Here is a 27,214-nt window from a genome sequence, read left to right on the forward strand (position 1 = left end):
AGGGTATTTATCTGCATCCTGATGGATAATGTGGTTGGAAACTGCTTTGTCTGGTTCCTTCGTAGGTCTGGAGAGAGTGTGCATGCTGTACCTGGGCCTCCACAACGTGCGTCAGACCTCCATGTTCCCCCGTGACCCCAAACGACTGACCCCATAAACACTTCACTGATTGAGCTCAGCCAGTCTAACACACACACACACACACACACTAATCCACAATAGAAGAAGGCAAAGGACAGCTAGTGCCACCTAGTGGTTGTAACATGGGACAACTCAAACTGATCAGTCAGATCAGAAGATGCAGCTCTAACAGTCGCTGATACATTACTTTATTGATCAATGAATAACAGACAGATTAGAGAAAGAGCTTAGTGCTTTTAACGTGTGCGCACACACACACTCACACACGCAATAACTCAATCCAACCACTAATCAAAGACTCAGTATTTTTTATTATATGCAGTGGTTTAACAATAATTTCATACTGATGTTTTACTACTGAGACATGTCAGGCTATTGTTGGGGGGTGGGGTTCTGTAACAGCCGTTTTGTAATTAATGCAAACAAATGTCTTTAATAAAACAGAGATAACACATTGGAAGCAAGTGTGGCTTTGTGTTTGTGACAAATCATATGCTGAGGTTTTGGTTGGATAAAGTAAAAAAACATCTATACATGGTTAGGGCTGGGCAATATCGATCAAAACTCAAACCTCGATAATAACTAAATAAAGTCTTACCAGAAAGATAATTCTGGCTTAAATTTGCTGATTAAAAAATGCAACACAGACACATTTATTAACAAACAGCTGCACAATATGTGTCACTTTTGGCTTTTTCTCCTGTAAGGCCGAGGTTCTTGGGGTCTTGAAACACTGGAAGGGGGTCACCAGATGCCTTCAAGAAACCAAAAATATATATTTTTTTAACGATTTAAGCCGATTCTTGCTTATTTTTTACAATTTTTCTGCAACTACACCAAACGTGCCATATTTTAACCTATTTTATTAACTTTTTCTTCCCATATTTTTTGCTCATTTTCATGCATTTTTTCTACATTACTCCTATTTCTGCCACTTCTCCATCAAATTTCAACCCTTTTCTGCACATTTTTTCCACTTTCAAGACATTTTCAGCACTTATAAACCCTTACCACCACTTTTCCCACCTAATGTTGACACATTATTGTCATTTTTAACTTCTTTTAACCATATTTAATGCTCATTTTTTACCAATTTAACCACATTCCCAATTTGTAATGAAATGATTTGCCAGCTTGAAGTTATTGTTCCTACTTTTTAAATTATGTTACATTATATTAAATAAGCTATATATATATATATATATATATCCGAGGTGATATTGTAATTTTCTATACAGTCAAAAATACAAAGGCCTAAACATGCTACAAAGAAAGTAAAAGTTCTGTACAAGCAGTGTTTTTCTTTCTGTGAGCTCAAACTATAGCCAGTATAGTTACATACAGTATAAATAGTTCCACATTTTACTAATCACAGATCAGTGCTGATATAAACTGGTTTACACACTGGGTTCAGTCAGTAGCTGCTCCGCTGACTTGAAGGATGAAGAAGAAGATGTGGACGATGTCGATGTAGAGAGAGAGCGCTCCGTACACGTACTCCTCAGGGCTGATCGCCAACTCTCGATTTCCAAGCAGCAGCTGAGTGTTGTAAACCAGAAACTAGAGATACAGGAGGAGGAAGAATAATTAGCTCAGGTTAGAACGTAGAGGTATAAACAAGAAGGCATTTATCATAACAGATCATTGATCTACGACACGAACACCTCCCATCTAATAAAACAACAAATAAAAGTAATTTCTTCATATACTGCATACAATTAATGTATACAAGATTTAACAATACCGTGCATACAGCTCTTCAGAATGTCCTTAATATTATCAGATTTAAATGTGAAAAGTTGGGTTTTCTTTCAGAATGCAGGTTAAACTATTAGTAGATTCAGCTGCTCAGTGGTGGAATTTTTAATTTAGTTAATTCATTATTTTATACAATTATGTTCATGATCTTTATTGTAATGTTCAGACACAAAGTTTGTGATTTTGTGTGTAACTTAGAAGGGTCATATTGTGACATGGTCAACTTGGAAGCAGTTATTTTGAAAATGGTGACATAAGATAAAGGGTAAAGGGGTGAGAAAAGATGAACCCCAATATTTCTAGTTTATTTTAACCTCAACTAAGTCAAAAAACAATAACAATAAAATCCATTTTGGCAACAGAAATGGCCAAAATGACATACCGCACCAGACTTTTTATTGAGTTTGCTTTATTTTATGTTTTTTTTTTTTTTTTTTTTTTTTTTTTTTTAGCAATTACTAGACATTTCAGGTGACCCCATTTTAATTCCAGGCGACCCCACATGGGGTCACAACCCCAAGGATGAAAAACACTGCTGTATTGTATTTGGTACAGTAAAAATAAACACAACTTGAACTGCCCTCATTTACCTTATGTCAGTGTGAACTCACCAGAGTGTAAACCAGGGCTCCGATAGCTGCGTAAACCATGTGTAGCCAAGGGACCTGTGGAGTGACGTAAGAAAGGCCTGTGAGCAGACATAGGGCAACTGCACGCCTGGGGGCCACATGCGGCCCTCAAGCTAATTTTGTGCGGCCCCCAAAAGTAAACGCACAAAATGACTTTAAAAAAAAAAAACATACAGTACCCAATATTTACACCAAAAACTTAGCGGATGACCACAAAAATACAGAAAAATAACTGAAAAACTGTAGAAAACACACTGAAAAAATGACTCCCACAACACAAAGTGACTTCATAACCACGCAAAATGAGAGAAAAACACACAAAGCAACAACAGAAGTACACATAATAACAGAAAATAATACAAAACCACAAAAAAATACATAAAATTACTCCAAAAACACAAATATAACAAAAATAACAGTAAAACACATGTAACACAAACCAAACAAATACATAAAATGACTCCAAAAACACATAACAGTGTTACAAAAATAACAAAATATACAAATCAACCACAAAAACAGGCAAACCCTTTGTGTGTCTTGTATAAATGTCTATTTGTCATTATTCTAAACGCTGACATGAATGTAATACTTTGGTCCTGGGATCTGACAGTCACATGTGTGGCCCCGCTGTGATAAAACTTGCCCATCTTGTTACACACGCACATCCATCCACCTTCTCTCTGATTTGTTGCTCCAAAACACTGAGAAACTGGAATAAATGGTAGAATGTGACCAAAGAGTCCTCACTCTGTCACTCACTCACATATTGAAAGGAGAGCACAACGGCAGTAACAATCCCAATGATGGTGAGCAACACGGCAGCGATGCAGAGGAGTCCACCACAGGAGGTGAAGTCCACCTGTGAGGAGAAAAAGAGCATGTAATGGGATGGATGTGAAGCTAGTTTATACTTCAATACCCATGAAAGGACTGAGGGAATTATTTCAATGAAACACACAAACACCAGCAGAGGTTACATTACTGTAGTTGAGTGGCTTTTATGGGTACTTTTTAGTATATTTCTATTCATTTTACTTGTACTTTACATTTTCAAAGTAGTAAAGTCACTTTTTCTACATTTCTACACCCAACCATTACTGAGTAAATTGTTATTTTTTTGTTTTAAGATGATCAACACACATTGTGAAACTACAAAATAATGAAATGCATCACATCAAAGCCGACCAATCAGATTAATCGTAATACACAGCGCCAAAACAACAATGAATTCAAATGAATTCAACTTTATTTATATAATGCAAATTACAACAATAGTCATCTCAAAGCGCTATGCAGGTTATTTTCTCAGTTTTAGAGTTAATACATGTAGCTATACTCATATAGATTTATATCTTTATTATTCAATTGAAAAAAACAAAAACGTTTCAATAAAAAAATAATAATCAAAAATAATTATATTCAATCAAAGAAAAAAAAGAGTTAAAAATGCAAAAATATATTTGAAACCCAAATAATTACAATTTAACACTTTTTTTCTTTGATTGAAAATATTCATTTTTTATTGAAAAGATTTTATTTTAACATTATTGTTTGGTTTTTTAATAATAAAGACACTTTTACTGTCAACACTATTTAATTGACCTACTTTTTAATTGTACTTGAGTATTTTGTGTATGTCTTACTTGTACAAGTTGTACTTGAGTACTTGAGTAGGATTTATCAGTACTCTTTACACCAGACAGAAATATATATATATATATATGTGTGTGTGTGTATATCTCCATTATTGCATCAGATGTAGAAGTTGTATACCCTTCTTAACCCCCCCCCAAAAAATGAATAAATATTTAAAGGACCTCGGTGGCCGTGGTAACAGGAGACTAAGGAGATCTTTTACACTGTCAACAAAGCCGTCCTCTGTCGACACACAGGACGCACAACACACTTCACATCTTCTTCTACCTTAGTTTGGAAGCAGAAGACTGTGACTGAGATGCAAACCACTGCTGTTATTCCCATGGCCAGAAACACGGCTTTTGTGCTGTAGTAACTGGAAAAACACAAACATGTCAGACACAGATGTTGTATAAATGCTGTCAGCTTCTTATTTCTGTTAAAAAAAATAGAAATAAATCAAACCTTGAAATAGATCCAGACATGTAAGACAAGGCGAGAGTCTACAAGATAAAACACGAACACAAGGAAATGAACTTCTTTTAAAAAAATGGCTTTGGGCAACTTTGGTGTTGTTGCTTTCCCTCTGATCTACTGTAGGACATATTCGTCTTATATTACGTTATGTGGTGTCAGAACAAAACAAACAAAAAAAAAGGTGCAAGACTCACAAACACTCCCAGTAGCACAAGATTGCAAGGAAATTTTCTCCTAAAACAGATATGAAATAAATCTATAACTAATGCTTTTTTTTTTTTTTTAAAAAAAGCACATTTTAGCTCAAATACATGTTTACCTTGGTTCTTTGCAGCAGAGGAGAATACAGTAAACCACAAAATAAACAACTCTGCACACAAACAAAACTGTGTTAACATTTATAACAAGTAAAAAGTAATAAGTAAGGCTGTGCAGAATTTAATGCATTTCAAACTCAAGGTCCGGGAGCCAAATCTGGCCCTTTCAATCATCCACATCGGCCCACAGGGGAAAGTAAAAAAAACCAAATAATCTGGTTGTGGATATTTCAGGTTGCAAAGGGGCGTAAAATATCTGGAAAATTTTCACAGGAACTTAAGATCAGGAAGTTTGGCAGTCTTGAATTTTTTTTCAACTTTTTATGGGAATTATTTATTGAAATTAAGCAGAAATTGTGAGTAACTCAAATCAATATACCGTATTTTTCGGACTATAAGGCGCACTTAAAATCCTTTAATTTTCTCAAAAATCAACAGTGCTCCTTATAATCAGGTGCGCCTTATGTATGAAATGAACTACTGTGCTTCAACATACTGAACTGAAAACGTGAGTGTATTGTTCTGTATTTTATGTGTTAAACCTGAACAATGTTGAGTTATTGTTAATGAGTTGAATAAAGTTTGACTTATCTGACTATTTTATTTCGCTTAATGCGTCTTAATAATAATAATAATAATAATAATAATAATAATAATAATAATAATAATAATAATAACAAACCGGTGCGCCTTATAGTCCGGTGCGCCATATGAAAATAGACCCAGTCAGACCCATTAATTGATAGTGCGCCTTATAGTCCGAAAAATACGGTATGTATCCAAAATAATACACTTAAAAAAAAAAATCACGTCAACTGTTTTATTTGGAAGTAGAACTTTACAAATATTCAAGTAGAGTTTTATTGAATTTGTCGCAAATTCAATAAAACTCTACAATATTTGCAGAGGTTGGCAGTTTTCCCATGTTTGTAGAACACAATGGAAGTCATTTGTACTCTCATATTGTTGAAATAGTTAAAAGAAACCTTAATTTTTTCCAAAATCCTGCTCAATCCTCACATTATTTGAAAAAATTTCCCCAAACTAAATAAACTAGCACACTGCCTGTCAGAGGTACAGTATGTATTCATATTGAGATTAACAGGAGTTCCACAGTGTGGATGGGAATAAAAATGGGATATATGTCATTTATTTTGTTTGCCAAAACATTATCAAAATGTGATCAGCTGTTATCAACATTTCCTGAAAATCTCATCAAAATCCGTTCATAACTTTTCAAGTCACTGTTGGTGACGTCATCAGTTTGAACATTCTTTGAACACCGATGACATCACTGTTCTTGACGTCATCGGTGTTCGAAAACAATGTTTGACAGGAGTTCCACAGTGTGGATTGATCATTTCAAATGGGTTTTGGAATGACCAAATTACTCAAAAATTAGGGATGCACACACTCGGGGTATTTGGAAGCTATTGACAAAGTTTCAGGTCGATCAGACACTGCGTCAGGGAGATATTCGCTCCACAAACACACACGCATACAGACGTTCCTTGCTTTTATAGATAGATAGATAAATATAGTTTTACCTGTCATCTATTGTTTGTATATTGTTGGTGCCTTATACACTCTACATACTTTTATATCATGTATACATAGAAAAGCAAAGTAGCACTAATGTTGAACTTGTTCCATTCCCCACTTCTGTGGCCCACTTGAGGTCAAATTTTTCCGTCTTTGGCCCCTGAACTAAAGAGTTTGAGACCCCTGTTGTTATAGAACAAACTCACAAAGATGCCCAGTAGATTCCAGGGTACTTGATGACAAACTTCTTCACTGGCTCGCTATCAAAAGCACACAGAAAACAAAGAGTTACATCAGATCACATCTTTCAGACACAAAGGCAAACTGTTGGTGAATAAGGGTGGAAGAAAAAAATCAATTTGGCGATATATCGTGACATTTCACCACGCGATAATAATAAAAGGTCCAAATTGATTTTTTTAATCATGTTTTTTCACGATAAAACCATTTCATTGCGCTAACGTACTGTATGCATAGCACGTAAACACCCAGTCACTAGGTGTCAGTGAACCACATCAGACCTTATTAAACGACCTCACTCCTCAATGCATTTTAACTTGGAAGATGATTGCACTTTATTTTCATAACTGGACACTTTTATAGATGTATGTGGTTAGTTTGTCTTAAAGAATTTAAGAACTTTACCAAGAAGCAAAATTTTAACCTTTTTTGAAAAATTGTTTTTGATATTTGTACTTGAGTTACAGTCAGATAACATTTACTTGTTCTCACAAGTTAAAAAAAAAGGAAATTCATTGTATTTTGAAACCCTAGGTTCCCAAAGTGGGGTAAGGGTATCCCCAGGGGTACGCAAAATGTCATAGGGGGTACGTGAATGAAAATTAAAAACACAACATTGGAAACTAGAATATAAATAGAGCAGCTAATGCTACTGCTAGGTTAATGTTATTGCAAGGCTAATGCTAGATTAAAGCTAATGCTATGTGAATACTCAGTGAATGCTAATGTTAGGCTAATGCTATTGCAAGGCTAATGCTAGGTTAAAGCTAATACTAAGTGAATGCTAATGTTAGGCTAATGCTATTGCTAGGCTAATGCTAGGTTAACGCTATTGTTAGACTAATATTAATGCTAGGTTAAAGTTAATGCTAGGTCAATGCTAATGGCAGGCTAATGCTAGGTTATTGCTAATGCTTGGTTATTACTATTGCTAGGCTAAAGCTAGATTAATGCTATTGCTAGGTTAATGTCAATGCTAGGTTGAAGTTAATGTTAGGTCAATGCTAATGCTAGGTTATTGCTATTGCTAGGTTAATGCTAATGCTAGGTTAAAGTAATTGCTAGGTTAATGTTAATGCTAGGTTGAAGTTAATGTTAGGTCAATGCTAATGCTAGGTTAATGCTAGGTTATTGCTATTGCTAGGTTAATGCTAATGCTAGATTAAAGTTATTGCTAGGCTAATGCTAATCCTAGGTTAAAGTTAATGCTAGGTCAATGTTAATGTTAGGTTAACGCTATTGCTAGGCTAATGTTAATACTAGATTAATGCTAGCTAATGCTAATGCTAAGCTAAGGCAGGACAATGCGGGACAGCACCTACATCCTCACTTGCATTTTCTTCAGGAAATGCAAATATTTTAGTTATTATTATGTATTATTCCTCAACAGGATAAGTAAAATTAAGGGACAAATTTCACTGTAGTTCTACATTGTCTATGAGATTATGTTTATTACATGTGCAGGAGTAGGGGTACATGGCTTCAGATTAAAGATGTGAAAGGGTACGGGACAGTGAAAAGTTTGGGAACCACTGTTTTATACCATTTTGTACTTGTGAAATTTGTAATTATTGATATCGTGATATATTGTATTGTTTAGCATCAGGAAATATTGTCAGATTCATGACAATGCACACCTCTAGTTGGTATACTCACACAAACGTAAATACTGCAACGACTGAGAAGGTGACGGCCAGCTGGGCTGTTAGAATCAGGTAAACCTGTCCACAAACGACAAGAAAAACACAAGGTTACAGCCGACTACATACGGTAATAATCTGTGTGTCCTCACCTTTCTGATGAAGGCATGACGGATGGATGTACTGTCCCACTGGTAGCTGAAGAAATTCTCCATATCTGCTCAGTTACAGAACAGAAAAACAACATGTTTCTATGTTTAATAAGACACTGAACCTAAACCAGCTCTGTATCATTGCTGTATATAATGAGTGAATGTGGCTGATATTGAAAAGAGTCAGGTATCTGTGCTAGTGTGTCAGAACCTGTGTTAGCAGTGGGCAGACCAGCAGACAGAGTTGGTATTGTGGTGGTATGGATTCCAGTTGGAGGGAAGCCTGGACCAGGGCCTCCACACTGTGGATAGACGCCGCTCTGGCCCCAGTATCCAGTCATACCTGGACTGGGACTGTAGGATGGAGGAGGTGGAGAAGCCATGGTATGTGGGGGAGGATAGGGGTACATATCTGACTTTGGATGAAGAATTACTTCCTCATAGGGTGGAGGACTGTCTATTGTAGAAGTCATGAGTGAGCAGATCCACCTGAGGAGAACAAGATAGATAGATAGATAGACAGACAGATAGATAGATAGATAGACAGATAGATAGATAGATAGATAGATAGACAGATAGATAGATAGATAGATAGATAGATAGACAGATAGATAGATAGATAGATAGACAGACAGATAGATAGATAGATAGATAGATAGATAGATAGATAGATAGATAGATAGATAGATAGATAGATAGATAGATAGATAGATAGAGACAACAATAATATATCATATGTATATAATGGTATACATTTAATAACTCAATAAACAAAATAAAACGAACAAAATACAATGTATACATTGTGATAGAGTATATTATGAATTGAAATATTGCCACACTATATGTTGTATATAAAATTGAATTGAAGAAATTTGTGTCACAAATATTAAATAGTAAAATGTTAATATCATGTACATGCATGTGTATGTCTGTATATGTATATATGTGTGTACGTATATGCTTGATGTGCATGTATAAACCGTACATATAAAACTTCGTTTGGAATATATATTGATTGTGTATTGTAAGAAGAGCCTTGTTTTGTTTTTTTGTACTGGCGTAGGTGTGTATAAGCTATTGCTTCAACCTACACTGTTTAAGGCTGATTATTTAGACAATTGAGTGTTGTTTGTTCTGCTCTTTGTTTTTTCGGAAGACTGCCAAAAACAAATTCAAATTCAAATAGAGATGTAGAATGAAGAATCAGCAGTAGGCTGTATCCACACTGATGGTATTTCTACATGATCAAAACAAGCAAGCCATGCAGAAAAACACCCAATGGGATTTTTTTTTTAATTTTACAAAACATATTGACAAATATAAATGTAATATAAATGGTGTCTTACCCACAGGTGTAGCCTCAGATGATAACAAGATGGTCTACCTGTCCTGTCTTTCCTTAGAGGTTTTGGAGCTCCACACTAGCTACAGCAGGATGACATCTTTGTAACTGGATACACTCCCTGAAACTCACACTCTTACTGTTTCACTGAAAGCATGGATACTGCATGGCATGAGTTCCTTATTTTAATCCTCCAATTTTTGTTTTTAATCTGATTGTAGTACGCAATGATTAAATTGGAATAAGTAAGTAAAACTGTCATTTTTACTGAACTGTGTGAATTTAAGGTTTAACATTAAACCTAACATTAAGTTTATATTGCAAAACAAATAAATAAAAAGGATCTTTTTTAGAAGGTCTGAGGCACTCAGAGGGACTGTTGTTAAAATGTATTTATTTCACGAGGGCTACGGAATGATAAAAAAAAACATGCTAACATGTTTCAGCCTAACCTAACATTCATCAGGGCAGTGATAAAGGCCTTCAAGCATCTTTAAACTTCAAAAAACCCATGCAGCACTCCATGCAAATGTTCTTTATTCTTCAGTGGTTGTTTTCATGCTCATAGTGAATTGCAGTAATACAATTGGAATAAGTAAAACTGTAATTATTACTGGAGTGTGTGAATTAAAGGTTTTAACATTAATCTACAAAAATCAGATGCATAAAAAGGTACAAAAATGAAAACAATTGAATATCAAAATGTGTTTAAATCATATAATAATAAATCTAATAATTCATAATAAAAAATCATGGACACATACGAGAGACAATAAGGAACAACACAAGTTTTGGTGCCTGTTTATGTTTTTTTTTTTTTTTTTTTTTTTTCAATATATGTACTAGTTCTACATATTCTGTAACTGTTCAGTCTGGAAAAATGATATTTCTCTTTAGAAATATTTATTTGTAATGCCAGATTTTGATATCACTAAATAAAGTTGTTGAAAATGAAAAACTTGGTGCCAAAACAGACCTTTATTATTATTATTATTATTATTATTATTATTATTATTATTATTATTATTATTATTATTATTATTATTATTATTATTATTTTCAAGTAAAAGATAAAAAAAAGAAAAAACCCAGACCTTTATTTATTTTATTTTTTTGAGTTTATTTCCGGGGTAGTGGCCGCCTCATGCTACGTTGACATATGACGTCATGACGTCAGGCTCCACCGCAATGGCGCTTCCTGACTGGACAGTGACGGTAGTGGGTGCTGCGTCGTTTCTCTGTCTCTGCTGCTTGTGTTTTCGTGTCAGACGAACTGGACTATTCGTCATTTGCAGAAAACTCTTCACAAAGATAATGGCCCGCTCGGAGAAGCCACTCTTCAGAATTGCGTGAGTTTCAGCTTACGGGGGACATTAATTAGCGCTCGCTCGTGTAAAGACGTGTTTGCGTAGCTTAGCAACCGCGGCTAGCCCCTTCATAATTCGTCAAATTAATATTTGCTCATTTAAAAGAGCGTCTCAAGCTTTCAGAAACACTATCGGCAACATAGTGTTTAAATAACGATATTTAAAACTATACATTCCTTATGTATCATTCGGTCTTACTAGCGTAAAACATTCCTTAATCGTTATACGTTGTTTATCAAGTTTTTGAATCACAGAGCAGTGTCAAACTCAAGGCCCGGGGGCCAAATCCGGCCCTTTAAAACATCTAAATCGGTCCGCAGGGGAAAATAAAAATAACCTGAAAAAACAGTGTAAATTTCCACAGGAATTTTGGCAAGATTAAAAAAATAAATACATTAAAAAAAATCATGGGAATTATTTATTGAATTTAGCAGACATTGAGAATCATTTTAAATCACTGTATTATCCAAACATAAATATTGGCCTTTTTGCAAAATATCACCATAAAAAATACAACATTTTAACAGATTTATTTAAAAGTAGAACTTTACAATTATTCAAATAGAGTTTCATTGATTTTTTTTTTTTTTTTCACAAATTAAATTAAACTCTACAATATTTGTAGGGGTTGCCAGTTTGCCCCGTTCTTGTATAATATGATGGAAGTCATTTTTTTTCTCAAATTGTTGAAAGAAACCCATTTCCCCCCCCCAAAATTCTACTCAATCCTCAAATTATTTGAAATAATTTCCTCAAATTAAACAAATATGGTCACCACCTGTCACCTATAGCTTGGATATTATCAGTGCCTTATGTACTCTACATACTTTTAGATTGAAAATGCAAAGCAGCACTAATGTTACTATATGCAGGGTTTATGAACATATCTCGGTAACAAACTACACATTTATTCTATCTTTATAGACATTAAATAATGTTACTGCTTCATCTTAACAATATCTAATGACTTTTCAGGTACACACTATACACACGGACCAGACTAGGCTACATGTACTACAAGAGACAGATGAGAAAGGCCCGGGAACACTACCCAGCAGGACATTCCACCTCTTTTCCCATGGATCTCAATGGTATGTAAGAAGAATCTGTTTTTGTTGATATTGATATCGTAAATCGGTCCCATATCAGTAAAAAATAAAGTAAATAAAAATAATTACAAAAATGTGGATTATATCCAGCACTTCTATCTGATAGAACTAAATACTGACAGTAAATAATAGCTGAACTAAACTTTAAAATTACATTTGGGTTATTTTTAAAATTGATTTTTACCTGAAGTTTGTTAGATATGTTGAAGAGGTAAAGCCTCAGATTTGTTTACTTTATTGCTGTAGGCTGTGCTTTAGATTTTATATTTTATATTTATTTAAAGTTTCAATGAATCTGAAATTGTTTATTATGAAACAGATTGATTTATTGCTTGTGTTCATTGAAAAATACATGACAAGAGGCCCTTGAAAAAATAATCTCATATTAAATCGCAATCTCAATATTGAGGAAAAAAAATTGCAATTACATTATTTTCCAAAAGTCGTTCAGCCCTAGTCTTGAGGATATATTTTCAGTTTTCTAATTTAATTTATATTTTTTTTCTGTTCAATTGTAGAATATTTTTATGGTTAAGTTAATCTAGTGGTTACTTTGCACTTTACAATGTTTTTTTTTTTATTATTATTGGATTCATTGACTTTTTTTCAGGGTCTCGAATTTAATTTGTTCAATAGTAGAATATCTTTATATTTAAGGTAAAGATTTCTGTAACCCATTCGTTATCAATAAATGGGTCATTGTTTTCTGTTTGAGTAATATCACATGATCAAGCCTTTGCTGACATTCCACACTACAGGTTAAGCAATAGATGTATGTATGATTCATGCCATCAAGATCATTGCATTTGATGATCAATAATACTATTTCCACAGGTATTAGGATCATTCCCATATCGGTGCTTTCTGACAACTACAGCTACCTAATAATTGACACCGCATCCAGTCTCGCTGTTGTTGTAGATCCTGCAGATCCTCAGTCAGTCCAGGTGAGTGCATTTAATACTCTCCTTTTTATATCGAGACATTTTACATTAAAACACTACAGGCTGTCCTTCAAAGCATGGATTCTCAATCTTGGGTTCAGGACCCAATCTGGGGTCGTGAGACACTGTTAGGGGCTCCCCAGATGCCTTCAAGAAACTAAAAATATTTTATTTAACAATTTGAGCCCATTTTTGCAACTACACCAAACTTGCCAAATGTTAACTTATTTTCATCACTTTTTCTTGCTATAGTTTTTGCTCCTTTTAATGCATTTTTGCTACGTTACTCCCATTTCTGCCACTTCTCCATCAAATTTAAGTGTATTTTCTGCACATTTTTTCTATTTTCAACACATTTTTGGCACTTATGAACCTTTTCCACCATTTTCCCACCTAAATCTTTTCACTATATTTCATGCTTCTTTTTTTTGCCAATTTAACCACATTCACAATTTGTCATGTCCGTCATTTGTCAGTTTAAACTAACTGTTTGAACTCTTTTTACCACCCTTTCTCTCTGTTTTTGGCCACTCTAATTTGCCAATTTTTGCGGTTCTTAAGATCCCATTTCACCAACTTTTCCACCATTCTTGTCCACTTTTATCTCATTTTATAGCTGTAAAAAACAAGAATTTACATCTTTAAGATGACTATATACAACAGCGCAAATAATACTAACCTTCCTGAATAACAGTAGACATTATTCAGATAAATAAATAGAATGTTCTTTAATGTTCACGTCTGTGTTTAGCTTTTAATTGAATCAAACTAACAATCAGTTTGATTTCTTTCAGGCAGTTATTTTGGAAGAGGGAGTGATGTTAGAAGCAATATTATGTACGCACAAGCACTGGTGAGTTTCATGGTCATTTAGAGCCTTATGTTATGAATTCAGATGATAATTTAAAGGGATTTTGTCCAGTAATGTCTGTTTTTCGTTGTTATTGTTACTTGTATAAACACAATTGTAAACTGTATTAAAATGGCGGATGAATGTTTTTCTCTTTGTGATTCTCAGGGACCACAGTGGTGGGAACAAAGGGTTGAAAAGACTTCACAGCTCATGCCGAGTTTATGGAAATGCAGCTGATAACATTCCTGGCCTGACGCAGTGAGTCCATGCCTGCACATCATCATAAAACACAGTCTTTGTGGCTGAACTGCGTCTGGTCTTGTTGTGGTTCTGTCAGAGCTCGTAGCAGCTGACTTCACCGTGAACATGTCACGGTGTGATTGTCCTGAAGGCTGGAAGCTTTCAAACTATTTATTAATGTAAGAATGTACGAGTTGGCAGTAAACAAGAGTTGTTTGTCTGAATATGATGAGAAGGGATGTAAGGGAATGTGTTTGATGTAAGAAAAGCCAATAACGTGTTTGAAATATGTGGTTTTTCTGACCTCCAGCCCTCTATCGCACAAAGAATCTGTAACGGTGGGCCGCATGCACTTTAAAGCCCTGTTCACCCCAGGACACACAGTGGGTCACATGATCTACCTCCTGGACGGCCAGGCCTTTGGGGCGCCCTCCAGCCTCTTCTCTGGTGACCTGGTGTTCCTTTCTGGCTGTGGTGAGTTCTAATTCTAATTTTATTTTAGTTTTTTACAATGTTAAAGAAAAACTAAAAACAAAACCTAGAACTGTATTAGATAAAGGTCGTATAGCTCTGTCTGCACACCTTGTACAACAGACTTGCTGAACGTTGAGCATGAAAAATGGAAATTACAGTTCTAAAATTACTGATTGCACGTTTTATTTTTTTTACAAGTTTTAAAGAACAATGGTCACGATTTTTACCTTTTTGTCAATCGAAGGGTGCATTTTATACCCATTTTGTGGGAATTTTGTTGCAAGGGTGGCGCAACAGGAAAAGTTAAAGAACCACAGGGTTGGATTATGCAAAATAAATGTTATTTTAGACTTTGTTTTGGACCGGTGCTTCTAAATGAGTTGAGTGATCATCTTTACACTCATATCCCAAAAGCCTAGTGTTTTAACTGTCACTGTTCCCCGAATAGTAATAATATTGGACTCAGTTACAAAAAAATGTAGAAGGCTGAAACTCGTGAAATGTATCTGAAAACCATCACCATCGATTTAGTCAAAGCGTTGGTGCCTGCTTTAAAAAAAATACATATATATATATATTCAATTATATTTTATTTTGTAATAATACATTTTATTTTACCTTTATTTAACCAACCTATCTCCTTTGATAAAGCTATGCTCCTGTGTATTTTATTTTAAAAAGTTTTAATAAAAAATGTGATGTTACAAATTTGAAAAAAAGAGTTTATAGTTCCTAAACGATACATGTGGTATTTTTTGTTGTTGTTGCTTTTCAGGAAGGATGTTTGAAGGCAGTGCTACAACGATGCTGTCGTCTCTTGACATCGTCGGCTCATTGAGTGATGACACTCTGTTATGGCCTGGTACGACCATTACTATAAACACGACATAAATGGAATTTGGGCTTTTTCATGTATTTTTTTTAATTAATTTACCTAATACCGCTTAAGTCTATGTAATTATGTTAATTTCCTTCTGAGAAAATCTTTTGCAAGCACTACACATGTTATTCTCATTTGAAATATGAAGAATGGATCTAATGTGTGAAAAATAAACCTTCTTAAAAGAGGAAAAACTAAATGTTAGCATTCCTCCTAACCTCATTTTTTGTAGAAACTATAGATTTAGTATTCCTTTAGTTGTGTAACCTCTGTTTTGTTTAGCTTTTCATTCGAGGCATGATGCTCGCCCATACTTTGTTTCAACATACTGTAATTTCAGAGGTTTGTTGATGTATGCACAGCACACTGACCATAATTTCACTGTTCAGGCTGTTGTCTGTCCAAAGACTGGAAAATAACCAAATTGATTCATTCTAAGAAAAAAATGATGCCCCTTATTTGTTTAGGCAAGGGAATGTGATGTTTGGCAACATCTAGCGTTAGCAACAATGTTGTTGCTTATGTAATTTGTTGCCAAGCTCTCTTCTGTACTATTTACACAGTCATTTCCTTTCCTACAACAGATTTTGGATTGTTCCAATTACACAGTATGCATGTCATCCATAGATTCATCACGTTTGTGTTGTTCAGCTGCTGTTATGGATTCCTTATCCATTGGTTGGGATGTAATTGTATCCACTGACTATTGATAGGTCACGAGTACGCAGAGGATAACCTGCTATTTGCTGCTGAGGTGGAGCCGCGTAACGCGACCAGGGAGAGCAAATATCAGTGGGTGCTGCAGCAGAGAGGGCAGAAGATGTGCACGGTGAGAGTAACGCACGACTACTCTTTTAGCGCACGGTTCAGTAATAGATTACATTAAAGAACGGCTTATCACCCATGCACAATTTCCTGGAGAAAATATTCTGCAGACATGTTCAGTGACGTACTCCACAGAATCAGGATTAGCTTACCAAAAAATTCATAGATCGATAAATTGAAGATTATTTGCTCCACTGTTCATCTCCACTGTAAACACTTTTACGTTTATTGACATTGTTGGAAAAGTTAAGCCAATCACTGTCCTTGTCTGGCAAAAAACACAAGAAATCACGATAAGAATAAAGTTTAAAAAAAAAAAAAAAAAACGCTTCTATGCATCCGTCTACAGGACTCCACACCCCACAATGCAATGGGCATAACTTTTTCAACCATTTCAATAAGAGTTTTTACAGTTTAGTTGAAAACAAATTTTACACTTTTTTTTTTATGCGAGCTAATGATGAGGTCTACACACTGAATTTTTCTGATTATTTTTTTTGTCTCTAGCAGCTTTAAAATATATACTTTTTTTATAAAGCATCTTTATTACAAATTCAATTGTAGATTAAAGTGCTTCACAGAAATTTGCTCATGCATTTGACAAAAGTAAAAAATTATAAAAAGGTTTAAAAATTAATGCACAAAGAAGCAATTTAATAAAATAATAAAAAAAGATGATAAAATAAGGAAGAGTATGGAATTTTTTTGGAAATACAAAACATTAAGAATAGCATAAAAAAACTGTAGCACTAGATAAAAACCAGAATGAATGAATATGTTTTTAGTTTAGGTTTAAAAATGGTGATAGTCTTTGAAGCTTTATCTGATTATGAACACATGCAGGAGCCTCATGGAGTTTATCCAACTGAAACATTTGGAATGCTTCATATAAATCTAATGGAAACAAAGCAATGAATGAATAACTTTTTTTTTTGGGAGAAGTAACAAATTGTGCAAAGTTGATTGGGGAGAATGGCTGATTTCTCTTTTCAAGCGCCTCCTTGTGCTAATTAGAATCTGTGCAAGTCCATTTGGAGCAGATGCTCATTGTCCCAAAACATTCCCTCTGTCTTTCAGAGTCCTTCAACAATCGGAGAAGAGAAGCAGTACAATCCTTTCCTACGCAGCCACTCTGCAGAGCTGCACCTGGCTCTGCGGGTCCAGCAGCTTCCAGATGAAGACTGGACTCAGTTCAGGGCCCGAGTTCTGGAGGAGCTGCGCAAACACAAAGACCTGTTCAACAGGAGGTAGTGCTATAAGGAACACATTCAAAATACTGCACATAAACACACATATCTGACTGCAAAGCATGCACAGCACAGCACAGAGAGTGCTGCTTTCTGTGCTTTACATCAGTGAAATTAGTGTTTACTTTAAATATATGGAAGATTTTTAGTATTGCCCTAATTAGAGCAAATAAATAAATGAATGAAGGGTTAAATTATCTCTACATTAATAATAAACTACAGGAAGGGTTGGGGTCAATTACATTTTAATTTACATTTACGTTTTCAATTATCCATATTCAATTACAATTCAATTATGATTACTTTTACCAGCATTTTTTCCCTTGAAACTGCATTCTGAATTACTAAAGTGCAATTACAATTAATCAGAATTACTGAGCCTTTAAAGATGCAATATGTGGAATTTTCAACTTTTAAATATGTCTTAAATGCCTAAAATAAAAAATTGAGTGTTAAGAAACATGTCCTTCGCTGTCATGCCGTATGTGATTTTTTGAGACAACATAGTTATATATACATAGATAAATATTGCCTTCCTGTAGTACCTATTTTCCACCGGTTGGGTGAGTATATGCCTGTTTACAGCAAAGCAGTCCCTGAACTAGGCCATCTCTGGTAACAAATATCCATCAAACAGATAAACGGTGCGCTACCCTTGAGGTTTACAACTAACAAACAACTGTTTAAACATCTTCACTCATGAACGCATCACACATGTAAAGCTGACGATATACAGCGGCTTGCATTGGCGGGGTGTAGCAGAGAATATTGTCACCTGTACATTCAGCGGTCAGAACCAGATATGGTGGAAGTGTTGGTTTTACTCAGTAATATGCCACCTGGTGGTGGCAGACGATGCTTGCAAATCTCACATATTGCACCTTTAATAAATAAGCCCATAAAACGTAACCTTCCTCTTGTGTTAGCTTCCTGTTAGCATTTCTAATGATACTGTAACAGATCAGTTTTGACCCATATCTTAAATCAGCTGTAAAATGCACTAAAAAATATTATTTATCATCTAATTTGTTTTTCGTCTATTGGTTACCTTGTTAAGCTTTCTTATCATTGAAAATATTAGTATTAATATTTTTGGTGTGGATGTCTGAGCCTTTTTACTGTCAGTATATCCCTAGATTTCTACTTTTTAGAACTATTACATGGTTTAAATAACAGTGTTTTTAATAAAATATCCATGACAATTACAACTAGAACACATTCCCTGAAGAAAATGCAAGTGAGGATGCAGGTGCTGGCCACTGCATTAGGTGAGCATTAGGAAAAGTTAGAACAAAGCCAATACATAGCAGAGTGTCCAGAAACTATTTCAACAGTTTGATACCAAACTTGTTGGAATGTTCTAATATAATAATGTCGGGTGTTTTTATGGAATAGACAGTTGATATTTCCAAATATATTTATTGAATAGATAAAAATGAGTTTAATAAAAAAGAAACAAAGAACAAGTGTAAAGGTGGTGGAGGCCATCTTAACGGTGTTGTGGTCTTGCTTAGCTTAAGTAGTCAGATGAGTATAGTAGTGATGTTGTGAGATATCTCGAGGCTATGAAGCTTGTCTATCTCTTTGATCTCGAGGGTAGTCATAGTAACTCAGTCGCAATATCCATGGCAGTTCTGGTCAACAGTGATGATGTCAGAATTAATTATAGCATTAACCTAGCATTAGTATTGATGCAAACTAATACCTATATGCTTCAGTTCATTTATATTCATTAATGATAATATGATACAATAACTCTATTCTGTGCCAAAGCTGTACACTTGGAGTTTTTCTATCCATCACAGATGATCTCCATGTGTCATTAACAGTCATCTTACCCTGTCACGTGTTACTGAAGGACAGAACACAGTACACTGGGTTGTGGTAGCTGTAATAGGACCTCAGGACACCAGAATGGACACAGTGCTGTGGTTTAGAAACAAAGAACAGATCAAGCTCAGTGTTCCTATCAGTAGTTGAAGCAGAGATGAGCTGTATAAACCCTCTGGACTGGGAAAAACTCAAAGATTGGCTTTGACGCTTCAACAAACAGGTCCTCATTGAAGTCACCACAGACAATGACGGACTGTCAGTCTGAGGTCTGCAGGTAGTCCACCAGGCTTCTCAGGTTAGACAGGAACAATGTCACATGGTAATCTGGATGTTGGTAAATCACTGCGATGATTAAACTCAGAGGAGCAACAACTTTCAAAACCAGAAACTCATGGTGAGTCACATTATGCTCAAACTTCTTTTCAACAACTTGGATGTGATGTCTGACATAAACAGCAACTCTTCCACCACGTCTTCCAGCAAGTTCAGGAAAGTTGTTATAGGAAAGGTGTCTGTTACGCTGGAACAAGATGTAACCCTTCAAGTGGAGACTCTCAGCAACAAACAAGTCATGCAAGCGAGATTCAGTCAGGCATAAAACATCTGCAAGAAGCAACTCATGATGTCTTTTCAGGTCAGTGACGTGAGCTGGGAGTCCCTCGGTATTGTGGTGGATAATAGTCAGAACATCAGGCTGGTGCAGATTTTCTCTTAACTGTAAAAGAGGCATAACGTCATCCAAACAGAGCTGTCTCATAGCTGAAATTGATGCAGTGACCTCGTGGCTAGAGTAGATTTTCTTTTCATCCATGTCTTTGATGTACAGTTCACTGAGAGAAGTGACCCTGGAGAGAGCTACATAAGCCATTCCTGGTTCAAAGATGCTTTTCACCTTGGACTTTATAAATAGTGCAAGCAAAAGCCAACTTAACAGGGAATTGTCTGCATACCACACTGTTCTGCTTCAGATTGTCCTCCTTTCTTTCAATGTAAACCAAAGACACAGCATGTGCAGGTGCTCTACCTGGTAGGTTGTTCACAGCAGTGCAGTGATTGTCCGTAGACAAAGCTTGGTAGCACGTTGATCCCTGTCAAGAGGCAGCTATTTTCATTAGTGTACCAAAGAAAGCTCTATTTATCAAACCAGCTTTGATGTCTTTGTTCCTGGTTAGCTTGACACGAGCGCCCACAGCAACCTTTAGACAATCAGTGAGGAAATTTCTGCTTCCACACACTGGTTTGTCCTGCAGTGCCATTCTGCCAGTCTGATGGTCCTTTCTAAAGTCATCTGCATCAATCTGAATCACATCAGCATTCATTTGGGACAGTGCTGCTGAGTCATGTGTTGCTACCTGTTTGTTAGTGGTAAAAATATGCAGTACATCTTCTGGACATTGAGCCTTTGAAATATCTGTTAGAATCAGACACAGTCATCACAGTGACATTTGACTCGGATCCTGTTCAGCATCTCTGCAAAGGTGATGTCATCCTTCTGCCGCATGATCTCAGTCAGAGTGACCATCTGAAAATGTTCCTTTCACATGTCAATGTCAGATGGGTCATGAACACACAGAGGCTTAGACTGACGCACTGGTGAGAGCTGATAGAAATCACCAACAGCAATAACACACATACATGTAAGTCCTAATGATCTCTGAATGCCTTTGATCTGTCTGGCATCAACATAAACAAAGAGTGGCTTGGACACCATGGCAACTTCATCAATGATCTCAGCATTCAGATGTTCACACCTCACCTCATCCAGACTTCTTGGTAATTTGAGCAGGGAATGCGGAGTTGTTCCTGAAATGTTAAAAGCAGCTTCACCAGTTAAAGATGTAAGAAGAACAGAGGGCTTAGTCTGGTCCACGTTCTCACAGTGTCTCAGCAGTCTGGTCAGGATCTTTGATGACTCGGCGTGGATACATTTGATCAGGTGTGACTTTCCTGTACCTGCTCCTTCATTGATGTAATAATAGAAGGGTTGAGGTCTGTGGCCACAGACTCTCTTGATGCACCATTCTCTGACAGCGTAGAAAACACAGGCATGCTCCTGGTTCAGGTTTTTGGTTTTCCTTAACAATGTTTTGAACTCCACCACGAGTGAAAAAAGGCCTGGTATAAACCACAACGTTCTCTCAGATCCTGCTCACATCCATGTGGAAAGTACAGTTTCAGTAAATTACCATAATATTGCCCTGCGTTCTTATCCTTTTTTACCGCGATGGTATCTGATGATGTCTGGATGATCATCTCTACATCTTTGAACAAAACCCAAATCATTTAGAAGAGGAATTACTTCCAACAAACCTGTATGTTGCAACAAAATCAGCCAAACACGTACTCAAATTCAAGAGTTTCAGGTCTGCTCTAGTATTTGTCTGTCAATGAAGTCATCCAAATTCTGGTGCACTCATCTGTAGTGTTCTCCAGAAATGAGAGAGGACAACTCATTTTTCCAGGGTTATCATCAGTGGGAATAAATACAACACAGCATGTGCACTTGTTTAAACTCAGACCACAGGCTCTGGCAGCACATTCTTGTGCACTGATTTCCCTTTTTTAGAATCGAGTTGCATGATTTTCTTCATCTCATCACTTTTATTTACCCTTTCTGTGTTGGAGTTCTGGATCACAGTTTCTTAGGTACTCTGACAAACCACTTTCACATTTTGTGATATACTTAGTCAGATATTTCACACAGCTGGAGGCATTAAGAATGTAGGATTTGTCAATGTTAGCATCCCAGGCATAGAACAAATGGGGGTTATAATTGTTTATCCTTCTCTTCATGCTTCAATATCACTATGCTGGATTTGTGCATTTTATCCACATACAGTTCATAGTCCTCCAGTGTAAGCTCACACTGAGTAAGAAGCTACTCTAAACTCATCGACTCAATCCCAGGTTCATTCAGCAGAGGTTTGAGCTTAGTCTTAGCTGCTTGAATGTCTGTCATCATTTTCTCTGCTGATCATGGTCTCACTGCAGGGTGGTTTGGGGAAGCCAAAATGACATCCAGATGCCAAACTCTTGAAACATGACTTGGTTGTCTATCAGGGTCAGGCAGTTGGCCGGTGATGTATTCATCCACAAAAGCACAAACTGTGTTCATCATCGTTCTCAGGATCAGGTACACCTTCAACCCAGAGAAGACAGTGAATGTGTGGGCTTCCTCTGTGCTGAAACTCAACTCTATAAAAATAGTTTATAACCTTTCCGAGAGGCTGAGCAGGTGACAACAGCAGATCTCTGAATAAAGCTTCTACATGTTTGTCAAACATCCTCATTGCTGTGACAGGATTGCTTCTGAGAATATCACATTTGTCTGACCAGTTCAGCTATTCAAAATTGACCTCCTGACCTTGTTGTCTTTTTATTGCTCGTGTTACCTCAGGCCATCGCATCTCAGCAGCAGAAAATGTACAGAAGAATGTTGGACTTCCCATCTGTCTGATCATAGCATACACTCCTGAGTTTTTTGATGCCAATAGGCAGGTTTACCTCTTAAAGCTTTCATAAATCTGAAGGACTCTTTATTACACACCAGCTGCTCCACTTCATGTCTGCTCTGCAACATACCTGAGGTGATTTTTCTGCCATCTCTAGTCACAGCTTTTCCTTTTCGTAGCTGGATTGACATGGATGATGTTGTTAAATGCAATTCAATGAAAAACTGAGCGAAGAACAGGTAGTTTGTATCCTTTGCAAACATTTCATCAATAAAGAAAAGCCTGGATTTAAAATACATGCTTTGTGAAAGTTTCTTGAAGCCATGGCTTTCCAGGGAAAGCCATGGCTTCAAGTTTAGAAGTTTTACAAAAAACTCACAGGATTGCAGCTAGAGCTACTGAGTATATTCCCTCACTGAATGATAAAATGTCCTCTGCAAGGTTCGGTGGTTGAAGGCATGATTCCAGAGCAAGTCCACCATTAGGCATGTCTCCTTCCTGTTCTGGGTCATCTCTAGGATCAGCTGGTTGATCTATTTCTATGTCTGATTCATTGTCAGGATTGCATAAAGCTTTTCTCTCACACATCTCAATGTTTGCTAGATCAGCTTCATCATATTTATCATCGTCATCATCACTGGAATCACTGTCAGGGTCAGGGATTGTTGGGTCTCCCAGCTCAGTTTTGTCAAGTCTGAATCTTCACTATACCTATTTTTCATGTATTCTTGTTGCTTTCTCTGAAAATTATCTTGTGTTCTGCGTGATCTTAAAAATATTCTTTTAGTTTTTGTTGGAAAACATAATCCTTTTTGTACCTTGTTGTCATGTACTCAGTTTTCTTTTGTCTAAAGTCAACTTGTGTTCCTCTGTTGAATCACTGGATCCATGTATATATGAGATCTTTTCATAGCCTTGAATGTATAATCAGTTGAGTATCTCTGTTGTTCTTTGATTTTTTTTTTTTTTGTTCTTTTTGTTGTGAATGTTTAGGCTTAGTAATCAGTCTCATCTGAATTATTTTCCTCTCAGATTTACTATACTTTGATATGTTACGAGTAATTGCTTGTTCATTATGAGCGGAGTCTACATTCATGTCTAAAGAAAGTAAAATTGACTTGTGTTGAAAAGCATCATTAGCAGCAAGGGTAGGAGTCTGTACTGGTGGACCTGTTCTCTGCTGTGTGGAAACCACCACAAAGTCATTGGAAATACTGGAGGAGGATAGAGGTCTGTGAACAGGTTAGTGGATGAGCTGGGTTCAAGGTGTCAGTGATGTCACAGGTTAACTTCACCGTTGATCTAGAGGAACACCCAACATTCTGTACTACATTTTAAGCCGTTTATTTATGTCTGCAAGATGGGTAAACTTAACCATGACAGCAGTGCCAGCATTATGTGACCCTGGGAGCAGAGGTAAACCATTTATTCTCCTGGAATGTAGATCAACGAACCCATATCTGCCTGTTCTGGTCCTGAAGACCACAATACTCAAGGTTATCATGGTCAACAAACCGTACTGCACGTCTGAAGACAGTAATGTCAGCTGTGATTCCAGACTCCTAAGGAATCCTCTATGTTCTGGTGGTTCTCCAAATGTACCAGGGTTGCTGTCCTCAGTCAGATCACTGTTTATCACACAGTTACAAGCTGGTACTTTGGTAAGAAGGTCACTAAACTTCAGGTAGTCATTGGACTTGGTCACCCTTACTCGTTTCTACATTTCATGACCTTTGTCAAGGATGTCATTGAGGGTTTTTTTAGTGGTGTGTTCACTTTCATAGAGGAAGGCAAGTAAAGTCAGTGAGTTACATGTGCACTGTTTCTTTCTGTAATGCTCTTCATATTTGTGAGAGTCCTGACTGTGACAAGCACACACACTGATCACAGATGGTTGATGTCTGGTTTCCACCGGCAACATGAGACGGTCCAGCAGCAGACATACAGTCACTCTGTACTTCTGTGGTGTCAGTGAGGAAAGCTTCATGTCCATTGGGTGACAGCAGCTCAGACGTTGTTGACTTTTTGTAGGTTCGCCCACCTGTGCAGCAGGAGACTCCTTCTGACGATGTAAATGTTGTTTCTGTGCCTGAGACCTCTTGTTTGTGCGAGGCATTGTTACAAGTAGAAATGGGTTGAAAAAGTTTAAATTAGTTAAAAAAAGTTGACAACATAAAGTCACTGTACTTTTGTGGTGTCAGACATCAAACATGTTAGGATAAGTTGAAAGCTGTGAGCTTGGCAGTACAGAAGCTTTGCAGAACATCCTGATTTACAGTGACCACCTGTCAACATTGAGCTAAGTTGAATGCTGCATAGAAGCTTTGCAGAACAGTTCAATGTTGTTGTTGGTAGTTGTGGTTACATGCAGTCATGTAGAATCTATTAAGATGAAAATCACATTCTACAATGTGTATGGAAAAATGAAAAGTTAAAAAGGTAAATAGTTTAGAAAGTTGAAAAGTTAGAACAAAGCTAATACATAGCAGAGTGTCCAGAAAATATTTGAACAGTTTGAGACCAAACTTGTTGGAATCGGTTGCAAAATGCGGGAGTAGTTGAGCTTGATGGAAGAAGAATCCTCACTAATTACAAAGTCAAATATTTGAACCCAATTACAAATCAATTACGATAACGGCAATATTTTTTTTAATTACGATTTCAATTATAGTTACATCATAATTGTAATTAATTACCAATTATAAGTTTACAATTATAATTGACCCCAACCCTGACTACAGGACATTAAGTCAACTATTTTAAATTAAATCTACCAACTTCCCTCACAAGTATATATATGTATATAGTATATCTATGAAGATATTAATGAATAGTCTATTGGTAATTATTATATTTAGGTACAGCTTTTCTGATGGATGAAGGAGTGAAGTTAAGAATTGTTTTGCTACTTTGGGGATTTATTGTATATGTAACAACTTGTTTGCACTTTTAAAGTGATCGTGAAGAGGGTTTAAAACGTCCTTAAATAAGAGAGACGTTAGAAAAGAATGAATAATATTTTTTAGAATAATATACGTGAATGGTACCATTTAGGAAGCTTTGCTGTGGGTACTTTGTTGTATTGAAGCAGCTTAAAAACAATATATACCATGGATGTTGGTGGAGATTTTGCACATGAATAATCATTGATGACAGAGACAGATTTTATAACAATTTGTGTTATTTGGGAGAAAAGAAGTGTAACAGTGGCCAAAGCATCGATATGTGTTGATACTATGCTTACAATAGTTTTTAAGTTTTTGGGGTTTTTTTCCACTTTTCTATTTAATAAAGTAATATTTGACCGTTTTAATGTGAACCTCTGCACATGTGAAGGATGTCACCTCTGCCATATTGTAACGTATCAAACCTGACTGTCATTCTGTTGAAGGGACGTGTTATTTTATTTTGTATCACTGCTTTAAATACTGCTTCAAATGAAGACAGTTGTGTTTCAGGGTAACGATCAATATACTATTGTTTTGATTAAAACACAAAGAAGCACTCAGAACAAGCTTTTTATTTTATTTTTAAAGTATATACATATATTTACTTTTTTGTGTAATGGAGTAATGTGTCATTGACTGTGAAACTTGTCATTATTAAAACTTGGAAACTGAAATGTGTGCCTTTGTTTTGTCTTTACTGGTATTTCCCTTTTAATTGTTCCATAAGACAAACTACTCTATAGCATACACTAGTAATCATGGACTGTTAAAGACATACAAATCTTGAGAATAGAAGTCATTTTGGGTGGGAGTCCTTCAACAGTCCGTGATTTAACTTCCGCCATCAGAGCATGTCATCACACTGTTTAAGGGAGGACAGTGCTTCTTCCCTGCTTCATTGTCTACTACCAAACTGCAGAGCTGGAATTGTCGCCCTCTGCTGTCACAACAGTTTTTATGCTCTTTCGATGAACAAAAGAGGGTTACATTGGCATCTTTAACTTTTTATTGTTATTTAGAGCAACCAAAAGCGGCACAAATTGTCATTTTGACTGAAAAAGCGACTAAATGACCTAAAAAGCAGGCTGAATGTTTCACTCCAATAGAAAACAATGGGATGTGTACAGGCAAATAGGCCGTGTGACATCATCAATCACCTTGAT

General features: G+C 36.1%; 3 protein-coding genes across 3 annotated transcripts in view; 2 read left to right on the top strand and 1 right to left on the bottom strand.

The window, feature by feature from the left end:
- The window catches only part of dars1 (aspartyl-tRNA synthetase 1), a 39,212-nt gene extending 38,611 nt beyond the window's left edge, over positions 1 to 601 (top strand). Inside the window, exon 18 of the mRNA XM_028436741.1 lies at positions 66 to 601. Coding sequence (XP_028292542.1) covers positions 66 to 157 — 92 coding nt within the window. The 3' untranslated portion in view covers positions 158 to 601. The remainder of the gene's footprint in view (positions 1 to 65) is intronic.
- On the bottom strand, positions 514 to 9,973 carry LOC114455479 (protein lifeguard 3-like). Its single transcript, XM_028436743.1, has 13 exons — positions 9,884 to 9,973; positions 8,746 to 9,023; positions 8,535 to 8,599; positions 8,399 to 8,463; positions 6,709 to 6,762; positions 4,963 to 5,013; positions 4,838 to 4,877; positions 4,632 to 4,669; positions 4,455 to 4,542; positions 3,295 to 3,390; positions 2,511 to 2,564; positions 1,547 to 1,701; positions 514 to 896 (listed from the first exon to the last, which is right to left on the bottom strand). Exons 2-12 carry the CDS (start codon positions 9,005 to 9,007, stop codon positions 1,552 to 1,554), a joined length of 963 nt encoding a protein of 320 aa, XP_028292544.1. The 5' UTR covers positions 9,008 to 9,023; positions 9,884 to 9,973; the 3' UTR covers positions 514 to 896; positions 1,547 to 1,551.
- Positions 9,974 to 11,064: 1,091 nt separating this feature from the next.
- pnkd (PNKD metallo-beta-lactamase domain containing) lies at positions 11,065 to 26,725 on the top strand. The gene is made up of 9 exons (XM_028436656.1): positions 11,065 to 11,228; positions 12,222 to 12,337; positions 13,190 to 13,302; positions 14,094 to 14,152; positions 14,318 to 14,410; positions 14,703 to 14,866; positions 15,642 to 15,728; positions 16,460 to 16,575; positions 17,649 to 26,725. The coding sequence occupies exons 1-9, from the start codon at positions 11,068 to 11,070 to the stop codon at positions 17,820 to 17,822; spliced, it is 1,083 nt and encodes a 360-aa protein (XP_028292457.1). The 5' UTR covers positions 11,065 to 11,067; the 3' UTR covers positions 17,823 to 26,725.
- The last annotated feature ends 489 nt before the right edge of the window (positions 26,726 to 27,214 follow it).

This window comes from Gouania willdenowi, chromosome 21 (genome assembly GCF_900634775.1).
Source record: "Gouania willdenowi chromosome 21, fGouWil2.1, whole genome shotgun sequence".
NCBI lineage: Eukaryota > Metazoa > Chordata > Actinopteri > Blenniiformes > Gobiesocidae > Gouania > Gouania willdenowi.